Source organism: Gopherus evgoodei, chromosome 15 (genome assembly GCF_007399415.2).
Source record: "Gopherus evgoodei ecotype Sinaloan lineage chromosome 15, rGopEvg1_v1.p, whole genome shotgun sequence".
Classification (NCBI taxonomy): Eukaryota; Metazoa; Chordata; order Testudines; family Testudinidae; genus Gopherus; species Gopherus evgoodei.
Window position 1 is genome coordinate 6,312,229 of NC_044336.1, and position 23,937 is coordinate 6,336,165.

Below are 23,937 nucleotides of genomic sequence, written 5' to 3' on the forward strand. Positions count from 1 at the left end.
CTGCTCAGATAGGTAAACAAACATTCCTTTGTCTAGGTCAGGCTGGGCTTTATATGCTGCCTGCCAAAAACATTTTAAGAACATCTATAACTCTTTGTACACCCCCCCCATACATATGTCATGCAAGTGTGTTACCAGTGTTCATAGGATACTTTACATAAGAACTATTACATACAGATTATGAGAACAGTGAGTTGGGACCCTGAATGTGTTAGGCCTGATGTGAGTTATGGTCTGGTGTGCCCTCTGCCAGTTGGCACTGAGGGGCTCCCGGGGACACAATGAACTACATGGTATTGCTGACCTGGCCAGCATTTGGAATAATTGCTAGTAATAGTATGGTGTGGCTGGTGGTGTTGCAAGGTTCATGCCCTAAGAAGCATACAATTTAAGGGCCTCATCCTCAGAAGTGCTAAGCACCTGCAATTCCTGTTCATTTAACAAGACCACCATCACCTCAGAGACACTTGTCACCAGGGCCCATCTCTGCCTCAGAGACACCTGAGGCCTGGGCCCACCTCTACCTCAAAGTCCCCTTGCACTGGGGCCCATCTCAGAGACCATCATGACCGGGGCCCACCTCTTCTGCAGCTACACCCAGGTCAGGGCCAGAGCCCACCTCATAAACACCTAAGTTGAGGACCCACTTGACACAGAGGAACCTGAACCTGGGACTCGCCCCCTCCTCCACAGCTTTGCTCAAACTGGGCAGATGATGTGTGTTAGAAAACATGTTAACTAAAATATTTTAATTAGCAAGATGTTAACCAACACCTAGGATAGCCAATCCAGTCCAGGTAGCTGCCTTTGTCTGCACTACAAAGGTGAGTGATGTTAAACGGTGCTAATAAAAGGCTGTGAGCTGACACATTTACTAACAAAGCTCATTTTCCCAGTCTAGACAAAACCTTAGCATTGTACATTTTGCAACGCCCTAATGATGCCGTAGAATGCTGTCATGGTTTGGACTCACTGGAATATGCTCAAGCCCATTAGATGTTTTGCAAGTCCCCCAGAAAAGCCTTTAATCTGTGGGAATGCTGTTGGCATTTCTAGGTATCCAGTATAGATTCCGCTATTTGTTAGCTTATGCTGCCTTCAACTGATATGTCTTTAGTTCACTTTAAAGTGTGGGTTGCTAAGCATCCATTCTGCAGTTCAAACAAGCCTGTCGGCTGTGATTCACCATCCTTCACCCCTTTGGGAATAAATCGTGTTTGGACAGAGCTGCCTGAAGCTGCAGCATTGTCAGCAGAGCAGAGAACACCAAAATATTAATTAGGGAAGGGAAAAGAAATAAATAGAAAGGAGAAGAGCATTAGTGGTGCTGCTACAGTGACAGGGAGCTGCACGGCTCTGCTGTACAAGCAAAATATACCAGCTGCAGGAAATATATACATTTCCTCTGGACTCCATCATCTTCTGCTGAGTCCAGCAGCTCATTGATTTATTTGGATGGCAACAAGCTCAAAGCAAATAATGCAGAGCGGGGCGTTAAGCTTGTTTTAAAGAGTATTCTCCAGCTGCTGTGCTAGCTATTGACTAGCTGCAGAGATGCTAATTTCAGAATTGTGCATAGGCTGAGCAGGAAGCCAGCTCTCTAGCATCTCTCCATCTCATCCCACTCATTTACGTACTAGCTAAGCATAGAATTCGGGTTGCATGAAAAAACCTTTGCATTGCCATGACCGCTTAATGATGACAGGTGCCTTCAAAATACTATCAATAGATCAAAAGGCACAAAACAGAATAGCTGCTAGGCTAGGGAAAAACAAAGAAACAAACCACTGGAGGTGGGAGTGGGAAGAAGGACATTGCACAGAGCTACCTCAACATAGGAACTGCCAGAATGGATCAGATCTGGTGTCCATCTAGCCCAGCAGCCTTTCTCCAACAGAGAACAGAACCAGATAATTCAGAGGCAGGTGCAAGGTAGTAGGCAGTTACAGGATAACCTGCCTCCAGGGAAAATTTATTCCAGCCCCCTTAGAAATTAGCTTGTGCCCTGAATCTGGTGTGTATATACCCCTTCTAAAATTCTTGTTTTTATTATTCCTTACTACCAAAACCCAGGCTGTTCTCACTATTTATATACATTTCTGTGTTTGAATCCTGCTAAGCTAAGGCCTGGTCTGCACTAGGAAATTAGGTTGGTATAACTGCGTCACTCAGGAGTGTGAAAAATCTGAGCGATATAGTTAAGCCAACCCTAACCCCCAGTGTAGACAGCACTAGGTCAACAGGAGAATTCTCTCATCGGCCTAGCTTCTGCCTCTCGGGGAGATGAAGTAGCTATGCTGACAGGAAAAGTCCTCCGGTTGGCATAAGTAGCATCTTCAGTGAAGTGCTACAGTGGCACCACTGCAGCGTTTTAAGTGCAGACAAGCCCTATGTACGCTCATAACCTTATTTCTCTACCCCTCGCCCTCTTTTCCTGTATTTCCCCAGGCCTTATTGTTTGCTTTCCACTTCTTGTCACATTGTAACTTTTGTTTAGGTTGCAAGCTGTGGTGCCAGCTGGCAAAAGGGGTCACTGTTCCTTACAAGCAACTTTTGGCTCAGACCCGACAAACTCACTACAACTAATACACCACTTGTGTGGTATTTATCCACAAAGGGTAGCATGTGAGGGCTCTGCTGAATGCTATATTTTCATTGCAAAACAGGATGAAAAGCTGAAATTTCAAGTTTCCTTGGTACAGAAATTCTGAAGTATTTTGATTCAGAAATGTCAAAATGTGTCGTTCCGACATTTTCAACATATATGTAACATTTTGGCATTGCAAGAATCAAGATGTTTCATTTGGGCTTGTTGAAAGAACCCAAAAGGTTTCATTTTCAGTCATGTCAAGATCAAACTCCATCTTTGTATGGTGATACATCATGGGAGTCACAGGAGTCTGGAGCCTTATGGGAGCTGTCAGGACCCCAATGCTTCCAGTTTCCCCTATGGGCCAACCCCCCGTCAGACTACAAATCCCATAATGCACCCAGAGTCATGTGGTACCAATGATTCACCACACGCCTCTGTCAGAACGAAATCAGGACATAGCCCTATGAGAGATGTAGCCCTCCAGGGAGGCTGGCCCATAGGAGAGAATGGGGGCCAGAATTACAACTCCCATAAGACAATGTACCATGAACAGTAAAATGCAATTTAAAGTTTTGATAACCTTGATTAGAAACTAAATGTTTTGGGTCCGTTCAAAAAATGAAATATTCTGATTTGGGTCAAACCAACCCAAAATGAAAAAATTCATTTGGATTTCATAATTTCAGCAAGATCAAAATTTTTCTGTGGAATATTTTGACTTTCCAGAAATTAGGTTCTCCACCAGAAAATCATTCTATCAGAGAAGTCCCACCAGCTCCAGTTACACAAGCACTGTAGTGCGGTCCTGCTGAACGTCCCACAGGAAATTCTGTGTCTGAGCCAGGAACAGAGTCTGGCTCTTCTGGGTCCCAGTCCAGTGCCTTAAACACAGCAAACAGCTGTTGGTTTCTTGCAACCTTCTGACTCATTCACTGACCATCCTGTGCCATGAATAAATAAGGACTCCTGTAGAATAAATAGCACACAGTCATGCAATGAAAGACCTTAGGTAGGATTCAAAAAAACCTTAAGTGACTCGAGAGCTGAAGTTCCATTGACTTGCCATGAGAGTTGTGCTTCTAAGTCACTTATGTACTTTTGAAAATCCAACCTTATATCATAACACACAAGGACAAATAAGTCAAATGAACAGGTTGAACAGGCAATCTTCATTCCGGCACTCCCTAACGTTGGAGTGTTTGAGGTTACAATCTTAACATGTCTTAATGGAGTTTTTTTTGTTTGTAATTTCCTATGTTTTAAAAAAAGAAAACTAAAAAAAAACAAAGGGTGGCATTGTCAAAAGCACTAGAGGATTTAGGTATCTGTTGTCCACTGAAAGCCAATGGGAGTTGGACAGTTAATTTCCTTAGGTGTTTTTGAATATCTCATCCTGAAGTTCCATTTTGTGGAATTGTGCCAATCCCCCTGCATAGACTATCAGCTCGGCTAAAACCCCAAGCCTTTAGATCCACAGCAAAGCCCTCTGCCACTTGAGATAAAGGATTTATTTGTGAAGCAACAGGTTGTTTCCTCCATGTGTACCAGTCACTAGAGGGAGACATGACACATGCTTTGCCAGTGGCTTACACAACTAATTGCTAGATAGCAGACGAGTGTTGGAACTCAGGAATCCTGGGTGTTACTGTCCTATTCTTGCCTCCAGAGGGCAGTGTCCAGTAGTTACCCATAGCAAGTCAATCACGTAGATTTGGCACATTGGTTTTGATAAGCAGTGTGGCTGAGTGGATGAGATTTGCCCTCTGAGGGCACTCAGATGAGTTAATTAAAGCTGGGACATTAATGCACATAAATTCAGGTGCACAAAATCCTTCCGCCACCCATGTGACACTAAAGTAGCCTTAGTTTGCTGTAGCCATTCTAGTCCTCTGAGTCAGTGTGAAGCAATAAAAACAGCTGAGACCCCTTTATGTTCAGAATATCACCACATTCAGGCATCACTGGGCTTCACATTCTCTTATCAACCAATTTTTTAAGTCCTCCGCCATTTGGGGCTGCATAACTTTATGAATTACACCCATGTGCCAGCACAGGCTTTCAGCTCCTAGGTCATTTTAACTTTTATGAGCATCCCTGTGTACAAATGCCCATAAGATCTAAGGTCAATGCCCTGCTCTGTCAGAAGTGACCTTGTCAAACCTCTCATCCGTTTGTAGAAGGGATGAATGATACCTGCAGGGCTGGGACAGGCACACCTTTATTAATACTAGCCAGCTGAGGAGCTGCGACTTGAAATCACAGTTTCCTATTGAATCCCAATACAGTGTTGGCTGCTGCTGGTACACGATCCCATCTGGGGCTTTTGTGCCATGCCTACCATGTGTGAGGGTCTCTGGGGCTCAGATTCCTGGCCTTGATCTTCCACAAAACTTATAGGAAACCCTAAAGACATCCGCACAAACCATGGCATATGTGGCTACTTGATGCACCAATGGAAAATTAAAAACTCTCCAGTGCTCCACTGTGGTCACCCAGGACAGACTGTGGAACATATAACGACTTAATGCCTTATTCACAAATAGGAAGGAGTGTTACACTCTGCTACTCCTAATGCAATTATCTGGCTTACCCACCTGAACGTAAAATTATAGTTGTTGCTCTAAATCTCCATCATCCAGAAGAAGAAGAAGAAGTGGGGGCAGGCTGTCGGACTGGAGCATACTCAGTGGAGTCTTTTTAATTTTTAGAACCATGTATTTACAGTGGGAGGGAGCTATAGACATTTATCGTACCCCATAAATGAATCCTTCCAGTGCTTTAAACATCTCCCTTGCTCTTTTCTCAGTTCTCTTTTATTAGTTTACATATTTCTAGTGAAGAGGACCCAGATCCCCAAATGAATGGGCCAAGCACTGAAATACCTCTGAGGATCTGTTTGTTGCTGAAGATGGTTTACCTGGGGCAGCCTCAACAGAGCTAAACAGATTGACGCTATTTCCTCTTCTTCCATGATTCTGTGTCTAGCATACATGGCCCAATTTCATACTGGCATTTTTATGATCTTTAAGCAGGTTCCCTATAGCCCACATGCTGTTCCCAGTTTCTGTGCCACACCGGTAGAGCTGACCTTGGATTCTTAACCTTATTGTAGCAAAATGAAGTCGAAGAGAGGATGACTATTGATGGAAATTCTCCCATGTTCTGCATCGCTGTATTTAGTCCTTTAGAATCAGGAAAGTAAGTGCTCAGCGAGATTATTTCTGTACGTAATGTGGCATTAAGGAGATTCAATTACTTTTCTCACAAAAGGAATGATTGTTGTTTTGTACCATTCACTGACCCCTAAAGGAACATGAAGGCCGAAGAACTAATGCTACTCTGAGAGCACAATGAAGGGAAAAGCGCTTTTATCTTTTATATTCAATAAATAACGAAGGAATGGCTCAGTGCATAATGTATAATTGTAGGCACAGTTTCTGAGACTGTGCAGGAAGATCAGACCCCCAAAGCTCTTTTCAGCACATCTGTGAAAAATGTTCTTCTGTCATTCTAGGTACCAGCAGATATCAACTTATTTTTTGATCGGTGATACATTCACTCTTTTAGTTCTGCAGGATGTAAATGGGCATGGCCAGGAAATGTTCTCCCATCCCACCCTTGACAAACGTGACTGGAATTTAAGAAGTCCTTGTGCTGCGTGCTCCCTCTGCCCCAGCCGGTGCCAGGTCTGCAGAAAGCCCGGAGTCCTCCCGGCAGGCGGCACAGCGATCGGGGCAGCGTGGCGAGTACCCTGCTGAACCCCTGGCCACCTCTCCCCCCGCTCCCTTCCCCTCCCTCCGCTAGCCGGGGCACATCTGCAGCACAAGGAGTCCCCCTGCACCCCAGCTTCGGCTGCCCTGCAGGGCTTTTTTTTCCCGCTTTGCCGCTCCTGTTGTGCCGCAGGGTTTTTTTTAATTTTGCTTTGCTGTTCCGGCCAGCCCCCCGCTTTTCTTTTTTTTTTTGCTTGGGGTGGCAAAAAAGCCAGAGCCAGCCCTGAGCACAGGCAAAGGTGAAGCTTCTCTCTTAAGGTATGCCTGTACTGCAATCACAAGGTGTGATTACACCTTGAGCAGTCACACTCAAGATACCTTTAACGGAGCAGTAAACCTGCTGCAGCACTTGCTTCAGCACAGTCTAGTCCAGCCAGTCATTACCCAGGGTTTCGGTGGGTTTGTACAGCCTGTGCTGAAGTGCGCGCTGCCACAGCTTCACTGGCCTGGGACCTGACCTCACTCTATTAAAGCTAGCGCGGGTACGTCTACATGAGCTGTGATCACATCCCATCATTGCAGTATAGACATATTCTTAGAAGAACGGAGGTCTATTCAAATGCATTGAAACAAGTATTAGCAGGTTTTCATGATAACAAAGTCCACAATAAGCAGTGATATCACTGCCTGACCCTGCTCAGTATGGAGTGCTCCAGTGTAATTGTCGATAGGGAAATTTCTGCAAAAATTTGGGTAAATCTCTAGGTCCTTTAAATGAAAAATTAAGACATCCATTGGTGCATTAGTACCATATATTCATTGCTGGAATCTTCTGTCATTTCAGAATTGTTCAGATAAACAAAGAGCACTATCACTGTTGGTATAGCTGAGCCAAAAGTCCTTGGGTAAAATTTTCAAAAGCACCTCAGTGGTTTAAGATCTCAAGTTGCATTTTCAAAAGGGATTTAGTCACTTAGGCCCAGATTTTTAAAGGTATTTAGGTGTTGCTCTGCTCAGCATTGCATGGCCTAAGTGACTTGGACAGCTAAGTCCCATTTTCAAAAGTGAGTATACACTTAGGCCCAGATCCTAAGACATATTTAAGTGCCTAACTACCATTGATATAGGCACTGTCCAGTTTGGCCATTTACGTAAAAGAATAAATGGACACAAATCAGATGTCAAGAATTATAACATTCAAAACCAGTCAGAGAAGACTTCAATCTCCCTGGTCACTCGATTACAGACCTAAAAGTCGCAATATTACAACAAAAAAACTTCAGAAACAGACTCCAAAGAGAGACTGCTGAATTGGAATTAATTTGCAAAATGGACACCATTAAATTAGGCTTGAATAAAGACTGGGAGTGAATGGGTCATTACACAAACAAACTATTTCCCCATGTTTATTCCCCTGCCCCCACTGTTCCTCTCAACTTCTTGTCAACTGCTGCAGATGGACCATTTTGATTACCACTACAAAAAGTTTTTTCTCTCCTGCTGGTAATAGCTCCCCTTAACTGATTACTCTCCTTAGAGTGCATCTATGGTAACACCCATTGTTTCATGTTCTCTGTGTGTGTGTGTATATATCTATATCTATATATATCTATATATATATATCTTCCTACTGTATTTTCCACAGCATGCATCCGATGAAGTGGGCTGTAGCCCACGAAAGCTTACGCTCGAATACATTTGTTAGTCTCTAAGGTGCCACAAGTACTCCTGTTCTTTTCAAGGTATTATTGTGGCTCTTTGGCAATGTACATAGGTAAATTCTGGCTCCTTCTCAGATGCAGGTTGACCACCCCAGCACTAGGCTCCTGGCTCTGGCCTGCCACAGCCTGACTCCAGGAGAGGGTTCCTGGCTGTGAATCCCAAGCAGAGGGAGGTGCCTCCCTTCAGTCTAGACACAGGCACCCAGCTACTTCTGAGGGGCAGGGCTTAGGCCGCTCCTCTTTCCTCGGCACTTCACTCCTGGATAATTTACCCCCGCCCCCACATACTCCACTTGCCAGCTTCTGTGAACCCCATTCCTAGTGACTGACTCCCCAGGCACTGTATGGGGACCTGGGGGCCTAACTCGGGGCTACGGATTCCACTGGGCAGCAGGGATAGCGCCCTGGAGCCCCACTTTCCATTGGTCCCTGCTGCTTTAGAGTGTAGCCAATGAAAGCTGCTGAGATGCCACACTCTGTCTCCCAGGTAATCTCTGATTTTAGCAGCAATCGTCTGTGCTGAAATTAACAACAGAAATAGAGACACCAGGAGAAAAGCCCATTCTCTGGCTGCTTTTTCCTTCCTTCCTCGCTCACAGGCCAATTAGCATTGCAATAACCAGCTCTCACTCACCCTGGCTTTTGTGAAACAAGGGCTGTCAGTTCTGCTTTGGGTCACAGGCATAGGTGCAAAAGAAACCTCCTGGGCTGAGTGGAAGAAACGTTTCATTGCCTCTTTGCTTAGGCTGGAGATGAGGGATGCTGCATTGGCAGCCTCGTGCAACCAACTCCATGGGTGCTTTGCGGCTCAAGCACCCATGGGAAAAAAATAGGGTGTGTTCAGCACCCACCAGCCACACCGGTTCCAGCCCCAGGGCTGGCGGCTGATCGGCTGTTCGGGGTGCAGAGAGGAGAGAGCGGCAGGTGGGTAGGGAGGTGCCTCGGGGGAGGAGCAGGGGTGAGAAGGGGTGGAGCACCCACCGGGGAAAAATGCATGTCAGGGCCTGTGACCCCTTCCCTCACTGCACTGCCAAAATCCGTCTACACACAGAATTAGGACTGCAACAGGATAAAGTCTTGCAGGTTGTGCCAATACAAGCATGGTCATGTCCTTCATTTGGCACATCCTGTTGGTGGCAGGTGCCTGTCAGGCACCTTCAGCGCTTTGTTTAATGAGCTTGTCCACAGGGTGTAGAACAAATCCCAAGTCAGGCGGCTTTCAGGCAGCCAAAGAAACAGCAGCTCCTCTGCTCCTGCCTGAAGCACTCAACTAGAGACTAGTGTAAGCTGCAAAGTGGCTATAGGGTGCACTGGGTAACGTGATTCGTATGGCTGATAGATTGCACCATTAAATGGGGTCCATGTGAGCTGAGCGGCAGGTGTTTGCAATGAGGATTCTGAGTTTACCTCTTAGTCCATTCAAATTGCAGGGCAGTTTTTAAACACAGAGGGAGGGATGTGATGTCCAGATCCCACATAAAGATGCTGATACTATCAGTGGCACTTACACGCCCAGGTGTTCATTGGAACACCCCAGGGTGAGATCTGGGCTGTCATGTCAGCTCCAAGTCATGTGGGGTTAGTTATTACTTGGGAATGTGTCTGAGCGAGCCCTTGGTGCTCAGCTGGGACTGCCTGGCCGTCTGCGGAAGTCCAGCTGCTGTTGCTGCTTTGGAATCCCCTAGTGGAACTGGTACAAGTGTGTGACACAGTGTGAACACGGGACGCAGCATGGAGTTCTGAAGCTATCACATAAAAATAGGGGAATACAGCATTCAAACACGGGCTGCTGCATTATATACCTGAATGGGTGGGGTCTGCGCCCCTAGGACCCTGCCTCACACAGGCACATAAGCAAATAAAGTCACAATGAAATGACCTCCCTCCCATTCATAGCCATGTACCATTCTTAGCTGTTACTTCAGCTATGAAAATAACATAACAAAATAACATAAGGTTATTTTCTACTGGATCTAGGGCCCAATGCTGCAATCTTCCACTAGCAGGATGAGCCAGTCTGTTAGAATTTGGATAGTGAGTAACTCTCAAACCAAATCAAATTAACTCAGACCTATTTATGCTTCTGAGATAGCAGAGAAGCCACACAGGAGATGCCACTGTTTCTTGGGGAGTTGGTTCAAGTTTTAAAACCCACTGAGGAAGGGAGTATGTTTACTGGTTAGAGCAGAGGACTTATATCTAGGACTCACTGGAGTTCTATTTCTGACTGTCACTGACATGCAGGTGACCTGGGGCAAGTCACATCACCTCTCTATGATTCAATGTCCCCATCTGTAAGATAGGGAGAATTATACCTTTCCTACAGAAGAGTGTAGGACGGCATAACTAGATTGATCATTTGTAATGATGTTGTTTGTAGAGTGCTTTGAGATCCTTGGATGAAATGTGCAAAGAAAACGAAAGCAAAGCTAAACTACAATGAAATAACCAGCTTTGACACAAGGCATCAAAACCTGAGTGGTTCAGACTGAGGAGCTGGTATCCTTCCGTGACTCCAAATTGTGCTTACTTGGTTCCTGTGCTTGGGGCAGAGATGGAGTTAAGGTGGGTGGGTTAAGGTGGCTTCAAACCACTTTTGTGTTCCCCATATCCTGGGGCCATGCTCAGCCTTTGATATAAGTTAGAATAGCCTAATGGCTGCTCTAACATAGAGTCTATTTTCCATGGTCCTCTATGAGTGGGGAATAAACACAGGACAGCACAAACCAACTACACCCCCTCCCTAACCCTGCTCACTGCCTCGCACTTCCCACCTCCAATACCCATTCTGTGTGAGTGGTGGGGAGCAGGGCCGACACAGAGCCCATATGCCAGCTCTAGAGTAGCTGGGGAGGACTTTTTCTTAGGGAACGGTTTCTGACCTCTGTAAGGCCCCTGTACGCTGCTCAGATCAAGATGGAGCATTCCATGCTGGGACCTGCAGTTTGCATAGACCACACCTCCCTTTTAAAGATGTGGGCAGCTACCTCCGGTGCTACAGAACTCTGTGCATTGCAGTTCAGCTGTCTCAGTCGTGACGTGACTCAGGATTTTGTTCTAACAAAGCCTGTTGAGTCCAGCAGTGAAATCAGTCCCAGGGAAAATCCCCTTCCTTGGCTTCTGGCTGCAAAGGCTGCAGCAGCAGTCACTGTGTTGAGTCAGGGAGGAAAAGGCGATGGTGCAGGTAGGGATCAGGTACTGATGCTAATCAAGCCTTTCATGTGCAGTTTTTCCCCTTTGTCTTGATTTGATCAGAGAGGATTCCCCAAGGAGGCCCTGGGAAGGGGAAGCATAGGAAAGTTTTAGGAAGAGGCTTTACAGTGACGCTACAGGTCAGTGCAGAAACAGCTATGTCTGAGACATGCAGCTATTTGAGAGCGACATGTAGACAGACATGGATATCTGGGAGTGCCTCTTTCTTGGCGGACAAGTAATGTTCTGCGCTAGATTCAGGTTCGCGTCCCAAGCCCCAGCTCATGCTCCCCAAAGGACAGCAGCCAGAGTCAGTGTGGACATGCCAACAGGGTGGGGGCATTTGGACCCTCATCACCGGCCAGTTCAGAATATCCTTCTGCATCCCACCTGGCCTCATGGAAAGCTCCTCCTCTGGAGAAGGACTTGAAGAAAGGGGAAATTATACTCTGAAGAACTGAAGAGACCAGTGGAGAGGGAAGAAGGGGGAAATACCAAATATACTTACCCACCTTTTTACATGTCCCCATGACCCATTGCTGCTGTAAAGGACCAAGCACCCCAGTAAGGGGTTAAGGCCTGTTTACATGAGAAAGTTATACTGAAATAACATGAACTGGCCTTTAAACTGATAGTGTTAAGCCAAAGGCTATATGTGCACTCTTATGTTGGTGTAAGAATGGCTTATATTGGTTTAATTAAACTTGTTGCAAATCAACTTAAGCTGAATAGAATCCCCTCTTACAGCAAAATGGGTAGTTTGTGGGAAAAAAATTCAGTCTGAAAATGCAGTTTGTCAAAATCAAAACATTTTGCAAGAACATGTCAAATTTCACTGAAATTTTCAAAGGGAACAATTCTGACTTTCTTGTTTTGTTTCAGTCATGTCAACCATGTCATTCTGATAAAGTGAAAATGATTTGTTTCAGCGTTTATTACAGTAAAACCTTTGTTTTAATATTACATTTCATACCCCCCCATAATCTATTAGACGTAATGTTTCAGTATAACATAAAAGTCTAAATTCAATGTTCTGATATTACTGAAACAAAACATTTCAGTGATACCAAATGGAAATTTTTGGATTTTTTTTTTATTCTGTGGGAAATTTCAAGATTTTGGCTTTTTGTTCCAATTTGGAATTACATTTTTTAAATTTCAGAATTTCCCATGAAATGGAAATTCTGCCTTCTCACAAGCTCGAGAAATAAGCATGTCTCCTCAGCTTTTTGCACAGCTTTAACTATATTGGTTTAAATTCTCAACTCATGCTATAGCAATGCAACTTTCTTGTGTAGTTAAGATCCTGCCATGTAAGTCATGCTGCTGAAGCAAAGGCTAGGCTCATCCCTGCTGTTAGCCAAGTCAGAGCTCAGCTTCCAGCTGTTCTATCTCCGATATAGGCAGTTTAAATTCCCCCTTTAGTGGTCAGAAACCAAACGATTGCATGAGTCATAGTTACAAATAAAGTTGCGGTGAATCTCAGCAAATCTTCCGATGACCTTGGGCTAGGTAGTGGGTTCATTATCTTATCAGGTTCTGAAACAAAAACTTCTCGTTGCTCTAGTCACAGCCTGCCAGGTTCAGTGGGATCATTGAGTATCAAGGCCTTGGGGCCCTCAGCAGAACCAGCCTTAGCATTTTGAGAGGCTGGCGTGAAAAATTCTGCTGTTTACCATCCTGCACCTCCACCAGTCAAAACTGATTCCTGGCCACCTTGATCACATTGCTCTGCACAGGCCTGGTGTCAAGGTTCTGGGCCTGGTCACCCCACATTTAGCTGACTCCATTTACATATGAACCATGTGTGTGAACATGTCACTCCCCACACCAGCCTCCTGCTGCAAAGATAGAGCCCAGCTGCTTGTTCCTTTCAGTCTTAGTGACTGGTCCACATTGCTTTGTGTCAATGACACACTGAAGGGTCATCACAAGGGGAAGGGCTACAAACTTATGTAAGCAGAGCCTGAATGAGCTCTCCCCTGACATCTAGTGGTGAGCTGTGGAAAAGGACTTCAGGAGGTGCTCTCGTTTGCGTGGACACACCCACCCTAGGGGTTCAGCATAATAGAACTGCCAGCCCAAATGATAACTTGTGGCTAGTGTTGGATCCCCAGTCTCCTTGTTATTGGGGAAGGAGTAATAAAAGGTTGTTATCCTTGTTGTGTGAACCGAGGGCAGCAGAACTGTACCTGGCATAGCCTGATGGAGGGACTCACCCTCAACTTAATGACAGTCGCTAGGCAGGGGACTTGGGTTCTAAAGCCCAATGAATTGAGAGGGGGTGGAGATAGTTGTTCTTGCTGGAGTGGGTCCTGTTTAGGGTCTTAAACACCATCTGACCCTTTCTTTTTCCACAGTAAACTAAAAGAGTTAATTTAAGATCAGTTGAGAGTCTTGTTACATGCTGCAGAGCTGAAATCACTGACACTTAGGTCTAAATTTTAGATCTACTTTGAGACAGTGTCTCTATTTCAAGAAACTGCCCAGTGTGCACCAGCAGTGAGGCTCTCCCATGAACAGCTGAAATCATTGAGAGCTGTGTTAAGTGGGGGTCCCTGAAGACATCTTGGTGAGTGGCCAGCTGGGCAGTTGGTGGAGAGGCACAGTCTGCAGGGCAGTTGGTGGAAAGAAGTGGCCAGCAGGATGGCTGGCAGAGAGGGCCAGAGCAAAGCCCCACAGAGACGCATGGCAATTGGCTGTGCCCGAGCAGCAGAATGTGTAAGGTGCCTCCTTACGCCCCGTTCCACCCAGGGTGGAAGGTGAACTCTATGGATGAACTTCTGAACTCTGGGGCTGCACTGGCCAAGGACAGCAACTGTGAGTGGGGTGCAGAGAGGGGATGGGCAAGTTAAAGGAATTTTTGGGTTGCTGGACTTAAGAACTTGAAGTGAAAAGGACACTGCCCAGCTTACTTGGGAGTAGGTCTTTTGCTCATGGTTTATGTTTATGAACCCTAGTGGCGGTGTTTTCCCAAATTAATGCTGAGTTAATTCCCTCCTTTTAATAAAAGTTTTTGCTACACTCAGACTCTGAGCTTGTGAAAGGGGAAGTATTGCCTCTCAGAGGCACCCAGGGGGTGGTGTGTAATTGTCCCATGTCACTGAGTGGCGGCTTGAGTTGGTTTTGTGTTGTATTGTTGAAAAGGAACCCATAGATACTGAACCCAGCCCTTGTTGCTGCTGGCTCCACCTGGCAGAAGGGTTACACTTAAAAACGAAAGATGAAACTCCCTTTTACATTCCATGCTCCTGCAAATCATGGGGACCCAATGAATGGCTCTAGCCACCAATACTGTGATGTATGAGTTGTGGCAGAAACAAAAGCACCCAAAACACAAAATGTCTAGTCTCATGGTGATCCTAGAGTTTGTGGCCAGAAGCCAAAATTCACCCCTAAATTGCCAGTTTGGATGGCCTATGGTGGATGCACTCCCTCAATCAAGGGGCTGATATGACCTCAGTCTTCTCCTCTGGCTGCTTTCCCTCAACCCACCACCATCACTTCACCAGGGATGTGGTGTTTTCTCCAACAGTTGATGTCTTTAAAGCAAGGTTGGGTTTCTCTTTCTAAAAGTTGTGCTCTACCTCAACCTGAAGTGGTGGCCCTGATGCCTGGATTACTAGGTAAAATTCTACAGTCTGAGTCATGCAGGAGGTGGGACTAGTTTACCGTAATGGCCTCTTCTGGCTTAAATCTGCGAAAATCTCAGTCACATCTGGATTGAGCTCCAGACACCTTGCTTTCTCTCCTGCCCCAGTCTGCACCAGGCACTGACTATGGCACTGAACCAGTCACACGAGACACAGGTGGGAGAATTTCTCAGTGATATTTTTCACCAACTCCGCAATGCAGGAATCTTGTCAATTTTGACAAAATGGCTGGTTTTATAACAAAACCTGTTCAATTGGGATTGCTCACAAGTGATGAATGTCAAGCCAGATTCGCTCCCAGACAGGCTCCTTTTCAAGTGAGGAAAAATCCCCTGAGCTCTGACTCATTCTGCAGTTCCCTGGGGATGCTTTTCACTCTAATGGCTGATGCACCACCCAGGGGCCAGAAGAACTCGCAGGAAAATCCAAAGGAGGAGACAGGAAGCTGGCAACCTACTCACATGTATCTCAGTTCTGACTCTCTTCTTACCAGGACCTCTCTGATCCTCTCGATTTTAAAGAGCTCCCCTTCTATGTCACCCATGGTTGTAGTCGAATCAGCCATGGAAACAATTTCTTCTGCAAATGAAACATGAAATGAATTGGGTTAGAAAGCAGAAGACAAGAAATAAAAGTGACTTGTTGATCTAGGGGTTTGATTCTTGCTTTGGACGCACAAGGGTTTCTTGTTCAAATCCCAGAAAAGCCCTTGCAAAGACACGGAGAAAGTTAAGGGGCCACTTGATCACAGTCTGTGAGTACCTGCATGGGGAAGAAATGTTTGAAAATGGGCTCTTCAATTTAGAAGACAAAGGTAAAATCAAATCCAGTGGCTGAAAGTTGAAGTAAGACAAATTCAAACTGGAAATGAGGTGCATTTTTTTTACAGTGAGGGTAATTAACCTTTGGAACAACTTACTGAGGGCGGTGGCAGAGTCTCCATCACTTGCAAGTTTTAAATCCAGATTGGCTGTGTTGCTAAAAGGTCTGCTCTAGTTCAAACAGGAATTAATTTGGGGAAGTTCTCTGGCCTGTGCTACACAGGAGGTCAGACTAGATGATCACAATGGTCCCTTCTGGCTGTATCATCTATGAACCTATAGATCTATGAAAACAACTCATGGAGAGACTGGGTCAGATGCTGATCCCAGGACACCCAAGTACAGGCTCGATCCTGCAAAATGCAGCGTACTCTTGCCCAAGACAGCAAAGCACGCGTACGCACATGCTGAGTTCAAGCTCAATGGGCCTGATTCTCATTGATGCTAAGGGCCCTTTGCAACGTTTTGTGATGTCAATAGACTATATTGCCATGAGAAGCCCCCTTTACCCTGGCAGAGTGTTGCAAAGAAGACCAACCCTGGCTTTGCACCAGTTTTTAAATAGTGAAGTGACATTCAGTCAACTTGACCCCAGTGCAGTGGAAGGCACACAGGTAAACAGCCCAGCCGGTCCTGGCCTCATGCAAAGCAGTGTGGGATAGCAGTTGGAGGATTGCCAACCGAGCATGAACAAGCAGTGGGTGCACACAAACATGAGTCTGCACTAACTCAGCACACAATGAATTTTCTACACTTTTAAAGTGAACTAAAGAAGGCCAGTTAGTGCACAATAAACCCCCTGTGTAGACAAGCCCTTAGTATAACTGAGAATCCGGCCCATTTCTTTAGGTGGAGCTCTTCGTGGCTTCAGGTTCGTTGCTGGATTAAGGCAAGAGAGTTCTGCAGCTTGCAAGCCGGAGTCCTAAATCTGGTGCTACTTCAGTGGTGCCACTCTAGGTCGTGATCAGCTTCAGGATCAATGTGGAAAGCTGGATTTCTCCTTTATTTCTATTTCCTAGACTTTGCCTGATGTGCCCCTCATTGGAATGGTTCTGCTCAGCACCTGCATTACCATCAACGCTGGCTCAGGTAGCTATTCTCTCCTCCTAACTAGCGTGCAATATGCATGAAGGGCCCACTGTGACAGAATGCTTCTGAAGCAGGCAAGCCAGAGATGCCAAGCATTAAGTAAGCTCCTTCATTTCCCCTTCTTTCATTAGATTCGCTAATTAGTCTTTCAAAGCCAATGAGTCACCAGACTTTACTCTGACAATAAATACTAGAAACACCGGAGACCTCGTCCTCCATAAAGCAGCAAGAGAATAAATGAGACAAAAACTGCTGGAGGCGAAAATGAATCTGCATCTCTGAGTCTTCTGATAATTCTAAGGTGCTTGTGTTTTGCCTGCTGGAGATGAGGCAGGCACATAGACCATGTTTTTTGCCATGAAACATGGCATGAGCAGGGACACACCCCACCTTCAGTTATCCTTACATCGCTGTTAGGGCATGAGGTACGTCTGAGCAACTGTATACGCAACATAAAGTGAGGGACAACATGAAGCGTTACCTGGCACTTACTGTTCCAAGGACTAACCCTACGAGCCAAGGTAGAAAACATCTGCACATTGCAAGATCCTCCCTCCAGTTTAAAGAACTACATGAATTGAGCATTGTTTGTTATGTACATGTCGTTAATCAAGTTCTATTCAACATGCTGTTTTTACATGGGAACATAGGGACTGTCAGATTGGATCAGAACCACAGTCCAGTGAATCCAGTGACTGACAGGGGCCAGCACCAGATGCCTCAGTTATGTGCCCAGCCCAAGAGCCTAGTTCCAACCTCTCCCCACACCCCCAACACCGCTTCATTCTGGACTTTGCTACCATTGTGAGCTAGGCCTGAACTCCACATTTTGGGCCCATCTTTAGTGGCAAGTGGTCTCCTAAGGCCAGGGTGGGGATATGGTGAAGAGTCACCACAGGTTTCACTGTTGCAGCATTGCTCAGCTCCATTGCACAGATCAGAGCCCTGGCTGGGTCTCCTCATTCCCAGCCGTCAAGCACCTTGTGACCCCTCTAAGAAAACCAAAAACCCTTTCCGTCTATTTGTCTCCAAAGTGCTCAGCCCCCGAGTGGAGACCCGAAAGACTTTTACCTGCCAGGGTCTGAGCCAGAATCAGTTGGTGCCATCGCTAACCCTCAGCCCCCAGTGCAGGGTGCCGCTTCCTCCCTCACAGAGAGGAATCCGCACTGATAAAGCTTTCCCCCACCCTACCGCCATTTTGTGCTCTGGCTGGAGAGGGGCCTGGGCCTGCCAATAGGGATGCTTACATAACCCAGCCTCCCACTGTGTTCCTCCAGTCAGGCTCCTAACAGCGCCCCCCTGAGGGTGCAGCTAGCTGGAATCTGCCATTCCAGGACAGAAGGGCCATCGGGTGCCTGGTGGTGGCCATCTTGCAGGCCCCGACCTCACCTGTTGGACAATTTATATTCTGCATAAATAAAAAATCTGTGTTTCTGCCTGGGGACCCCGCTGAACAGGGGATGCAGAAATGGTGTGGCTATGGGCCAACATCACAGCTAGCTTCTCAAGCCAAAGAGGAGATGTGCCCTGCTCTCCCTGCTCAGGCTGAGTGCACCGGCCTAGGGGAAGAGACACTCCCTGGCACCAGCCTGGCTAGCTGGGCTTGGCAAAGCACTGAGGGGAAGGGTGCATCCTAGTACCCCCTTTCTGAGGGTGAGGGGGACAGCAGGAGGACCAGCATAGCAGTGGTTCCCCTGCCCTGCTCTCACTGAGCCCAGCACATTGGTGCAGGAGGAGACAACACGGGACAGAGCTCTGTGTAGTGGTCAGAGCATGGGAGTGGAGAGTGAGGGAAGATGGGAGCGGAGCAACTGCCTGCTGACTCCCTCAGTGCTTGGGAGGGAGCCTGTCGCCAATCCTTATTAAGGGCACAAGAGCAGCATCTGCCTGGGCAAGTACATCTGCATCCCTTCCCCCACAGATTTAGGCTATTGAGTGGAGCTGGGAAAAAATTTTTGGACTGAGGTTTATTTTTTCACCGAAAAATGCAGATTTGGGTCAGCCGAAACATTTTGCAAATTCGTGTCAAATTTGCCATTTGTTTCAGGTGTGTGTGTGGGAAGGGTGGGGGGTTAAAATATTTCAAGTTTTTGACTCAAAGGGACTTTTGGTTTTAAGTTTCACTTTGATTTTTTTTTAAATCCCCAAATTGTTTTGTTTGACCCAACAGAATTTATTTTTGAGTTTTTGGTTCAGCTACCAAATGGAAATATTGGTTATTTCCACAGCTCTGCTTAGGCAGGGCATGTGATGAGGTGCGGGAGAGAGCATGGGAGGGGTGGAAGACACACAGTGGACAGGTAGGGGTCCACAGGAGCAGCTCTGTGCTGTAGGAGAATGCTGAGTGCAGAGGGAAGGAAGCACAGGTTCCCCCTTGTGCCTGCAACCTATGGGCTTGCTGTGGTTTTAAGCAGTAAAGCTTTAGACTTGCTGTAAGAAGTACTCCTGGGGGAATTCTGCACCACTGCACACATGCAGAATACATGTCCCCTGCAGAATTTTTTTTTCTGTGCAAAAAATACATTCTGCCAAAGAGGTGCTGCAGTTACACTTTTTTCCCACTAGAAGCTGCTGTGGTGCCAGAACAGAGGGAACCTGGGTGGGAGCAGCAAGCTGCAGATAGGGAGGAGGAGAGGCTATGTACCCCACAGTGCCCTGTCCATGGGGCAAGTGAAGAGGCACGGGATATGGGGGGGACAACAGCATGGTGCACACAGGGCTTCTGGGGGGAACACAGACTGTGGTTCAGAAGGGTTAGTGGGGTGGGGACAGACTGGAGCAGGGGCTGAATGGGAGTGGGGGTGCAGGGAAACATGGGGATGGAGAGAAGGAGGTGTTGCTGAGTGGGGCTGCAGGGACATATGGGATGGGGGATGAAGGTGGCTGAGTGGGTGTGCAGGGCCACATGGAGATAGGGGCAGATGTGCCTGACTGAATGGGAGAGGCTAGAGGATCAGCCAGTGTCTGCATGGGGAAGGCTCCCCACTCCTCAACAATCCCTCCTCCTCTCAAAAACAAACAAAAAAACTGTTCCATACTTCTCCCATCCACACCCAACAACCCCCCAGGTTCACTCCCAGCCTGCTTCCCAGCAATTATTTCCCTCTCCCTCAGCTCCTCTGTTACCCCTGGCTTCTCCAATTCTTTGCACTGCTCCTGTATTGTAGTTTAAATGACTTATTACTCAAAGTTCTGTATTAATTCCTAGTAAGGAATCTATTAAAAACATTTTCTGAATCTTTTTTGGGGGGGGTGTGGGGGGGTTTGTATTGTTACAGACAGACTCGCCGACGGGCATTTTGAAACAAAATACCAAAATAATTGAAACTGGTTTGATTATATTGTGTTATTTTGACAAATAAACTGCAGAATTTTAAAATATTGTGCGCAGAATTTTTAACCTTTTGATGCAGAATTCCCCCAGGAGTAACAAAGAAAGCTGGAGTGGATCTGCCCTAGCAACATTCCTGCAGAACAGGTTAGTAACTTTCATTATCTGACATTTATCAACTAAATCCTGGTGCCGTGCATGAGATTGCAGCCCGGGGGGGGGGGGTCCATTAAAGCTGGCTTGCACTCTCTCCCCATCTGTTTATTTTGCTACAAAGTGGCAAAAAAAACAACCAATCATCCCACCAGAGTCAACCCCCTTTGATGAAGTTTTGATTCACTGTGTTCGAGAACCATAATTCAGAAACCAGAATCTCGGCAATGCACAGTGCACAAGATAAAATATATCAAGGGTTCAGGCAGGGTCAGAACAGCAAAGCTACAGTGTCTTGCAGTGTCTTGGCTTTGTAAGTGAGAATGAGTGTAGTTACCCTTTGGTGTCTGAGGCAGACATACTAAAGCATCTGTTTCTCTAGCCAGCTCAAGGAGTGCTGGCATGGGAAAGGCTTGATTTGTCAGAGCTTCCGGACACTGGTTCTAGTCTTACATCCCCAGGTATGTGAGCTCTGTGGTGATAGGTCTGTTGCCTGCAACACTGGGTACATATACACTGCAATGAAAGACCCATGGCACAGCTGTGGCTGGCCTAGGTCAGCTGACTAGGGTTTGGGCTGCAGGGCTAAAAGTTGCAGTGTAGATGTTGAAGTCCAGGCTCTGAGACCCTGTGAAGTGGGGTGGTCTCAGAGCCCAAACAGCGACACTGCTATTTTTAGCCTGAGTCAGCTGAGCTGGGTGCTGAAACTCAGTTCTGTGGGGTTTTATTGCAGTGCATATAGACCCACGGAGATCAGCCGGTCCCCTGGTTCTTCAAAGTTTTCTCACAGCCCTAATATATCAGCTGCCTCATTATAATTCACCTTTATCAGAAAATCTAAATGAGACTGATGAGCAGCTAGGAAACAGCTGTCTGCTCCTAGGACGAAAGGGCACCAACACGATGCTAGCTCTCCCTCCAGGACTTCTGAAATGAATCCTTATTTGAATTTCTGGAGCGACTAGCAGCCACAGTGAGAGTGCCATTGTGCTAGGTGCTGTACAAACATAACAGAAAGGCCATCCCTTCCCTGAAAAGCCTATAATCTGATACTTCATACGGTTCATCCAAGGATCTCAAAACACTTTATAAACATTCATTGAGCCTCACGACGCTTCTCTGGGATATGTGCGTTTTATTATTCACATTTCCCAGCAGGTGAAGTGTCTTCCTCAGCCATTCAGTGACAGAGCTAGGATCAGAATCCAGCAATCCTGGCTTCCACTTGTCTGCTCTACTCACTAGACACCACCTCCTCCCTGTCACTTTACCTGGAAAGACATCTCATCTATTTGGGCTGTGAAACAGAGCCTGAATCTCTTACCACGGCAGACACTTCCAATCCATTTTTTTATGCGGTGTCAAAGTTTTCTGTTCCAGTCCCAGTTCCTATAACTTTCCACTTCAAAGCTCTCTTTAGTTATCAGACATACGTGACTTTTGCTCACTATCAATGATACACAGTGACAAATTTATGGCAGGTGCAATAATCCATCTTTCCGACAATGTACAAACAGTGGGAGAAGTGCCAGAATCTCATGAGTGATAGCAAGGCCAGACTATATAAGAAACGTTTAAAAAGCATCAAGTGGCAAGGACAAATTCTGCTTTCCGATCATCCACGGGCACATCCCAACTCTGATACCCTGTTCTCCCTACTCTCTCTGGGAACTCTGTCCATGCAAAGAGAGCAGAAAATGAAGGTACAATCCACAGGCCAGACCGGAGGGTAGAATTTTGCTCTAGAAGTAATACTACAGGGCATCTGCACTAACTGCCGATGAGGCTTAAAGATGGATTATTGAGCACACAATTAGCATTAGCAAAACACTGAGAGATCCTCAGGTGGAAAGTGCTTAGTATTATCATCTGTGTGGCCTCAGCAACTCTGCTATTGGGAGGGATGCACTTGCCTTTTTTTTAATTTCAAACCCATTGAACAGGAGCTGAATGGATAATGTGTCGTGAAGAATGGATCATCCAGTTTCCCCCTTCTTTCACATCCCACAATCACCTGCCAGCAATTGAGGATTTTCTCAGCCCTCCTTGTGTATTCACAATTATTCCGTAACTAACGTAGAAGGATAATTCTTGGGGTGTGGACCAGTGGCTGGCAGGGCTGGATATCTGTAATGTGATCAACCTGGGTCGGTGTGAGTGGACACATGGCTCACAAGCTGTTGTCCCTGTTCCTTGGGACCATCCCAAATCCTAGTCACGTTAATGGGAGTCTTTCTACTGGCTTCAGTGGTCTTTGGATAAGGTCTTAATGGAGAATGACCCTCATTCTTCAGCTCTGAGATGTGTGCGGGGAGGGTGATAGCGCTGCTGCATTGAGAGTGACTGTGCTAGACATGGGCCTCGCCAGAACCAAAACCCGCTCAACCCCATGGAAGGCTTTCTATTGACTCCAACGGGCTCCGGGTCACGCCCTGGGTCTGGAGTGTTATAACGAGGGTGGGCTAAAACCTGGAGACTGACATTGTATGGGTTGCAAATGTTGCCTTGTGATTTCCTGGCCTTTTACCGCCTGGGTGGTTGTGGGGAAGTACACGTGAGCAGCCTCAGGTGTAAGTTAACAAAGGGTTTGGTGTGGGTGTCTGCAGCACAGTCTGCAGAGGTTTCCCCTCTATTCTCACTCCTGATTCATAGATACGAAGTGCCGCAGGAGAGCCCCACGCAGTGTGGAAAGGAGCTGGTTTGTGAGACAGCATGGGCTAAAGTCCCCCTGTACCAACAGGAGTCCTCATCTCTAGTTCCCCTGTTCCTCCTTAGTCACCTGCAGGCTCTGGTCTGTCACACAGCTGACTGCTAACATCACCTCCTTATGAGCAGATTGCTCAGTCCTGGAATTGCTGCACAACCAGGTTTATTTATCTGGTTCCTCTACTGTGTCTTGGCTTTGCTAATAGTGTAAAATGAGCTACAGCCGTAACAGCTTTTCCCTGCACTGTGTTTCAGGGGTGCTGACCCTAGGCATGCCTCTCAAAGGCACATTACCACAGCAATGGGTTTCAGAGCCTGGGATGTGGGTGGTCATCTCTAGTGGTTTGTGCAGGAGCCAGGCCCAGTGGTTAGCACAGAAGTCAGGAATAGGAGCCCAGGGTCAGAGTCAGGTTACCTGGAGTGAGGCAAGGCAGGAGCAGGGTTGGGGCCAAGGCAGGCAGTATCACAGACATGAGCAAACACTTTGAGCATTCACCAAACCACTGCTGGTGCTGCTGAGTTTAAGAGCTGGTCTGCTGACTCTTCCCACCAATCAGGCTGTGTAGCCACGCAGGCAGCCTTCTACAGGCTAGCTGTGCTCGTTAGGTTGCTCAGAGGCTGGCTCTGCTGGTGGCCATGATTCCTGCCAATGGGCAGACCCATCAGCCCTAAGTATCTGGGGCAAAGTGGAGATTATCTGTAATCCCGCTACATTTCACCAGCAACTGGGCACAGGATTCCTCATCACTTCCTGTCCTAATGTGCAGCTCAGCGCTGTTTGTGTATAATGACTGCTACATTCCCCCTTAGAGATAGTGTCCCACTGTACTACAAGGAATTGGCTAGTGTGTCTGTGAGCCATTTTCCTCTACTGGATGGAATCAGAAATGCTCCGCTGTGTGAGACGGGCCCTCTACCACCAATTCCGAAGGGAGATCTTCCTTTAGCTCTGTTGCTAGGGGCCCTCT

General features: G+C 46.7%; 1 protein-coding gene across 2 annotated transcripts in view; it reads right to left on the reverse strand.

Moving 5' to 3' along the window:
- Positions 1-23,937, reverse strand: part of LOC115635582 (uncharacterized protein C16orf45 homolog) — a 54,326-nt gene that overhangs the window by 21,691 nt on the left and 8,698 nt on the right. For both annotated transcript variants that reach the window (XM_030534570.1, XM_030534571.1), the window contains exon 2: positions 15,331-15,448. In XM_030534570.1, the coding sequence (XP_030390430.1) occupies positions 15,331-15,448 (118 nt within the window). The remainder of the gene's footprint in view (positions 1-15,330; positions 15,449-23,937) is intronic.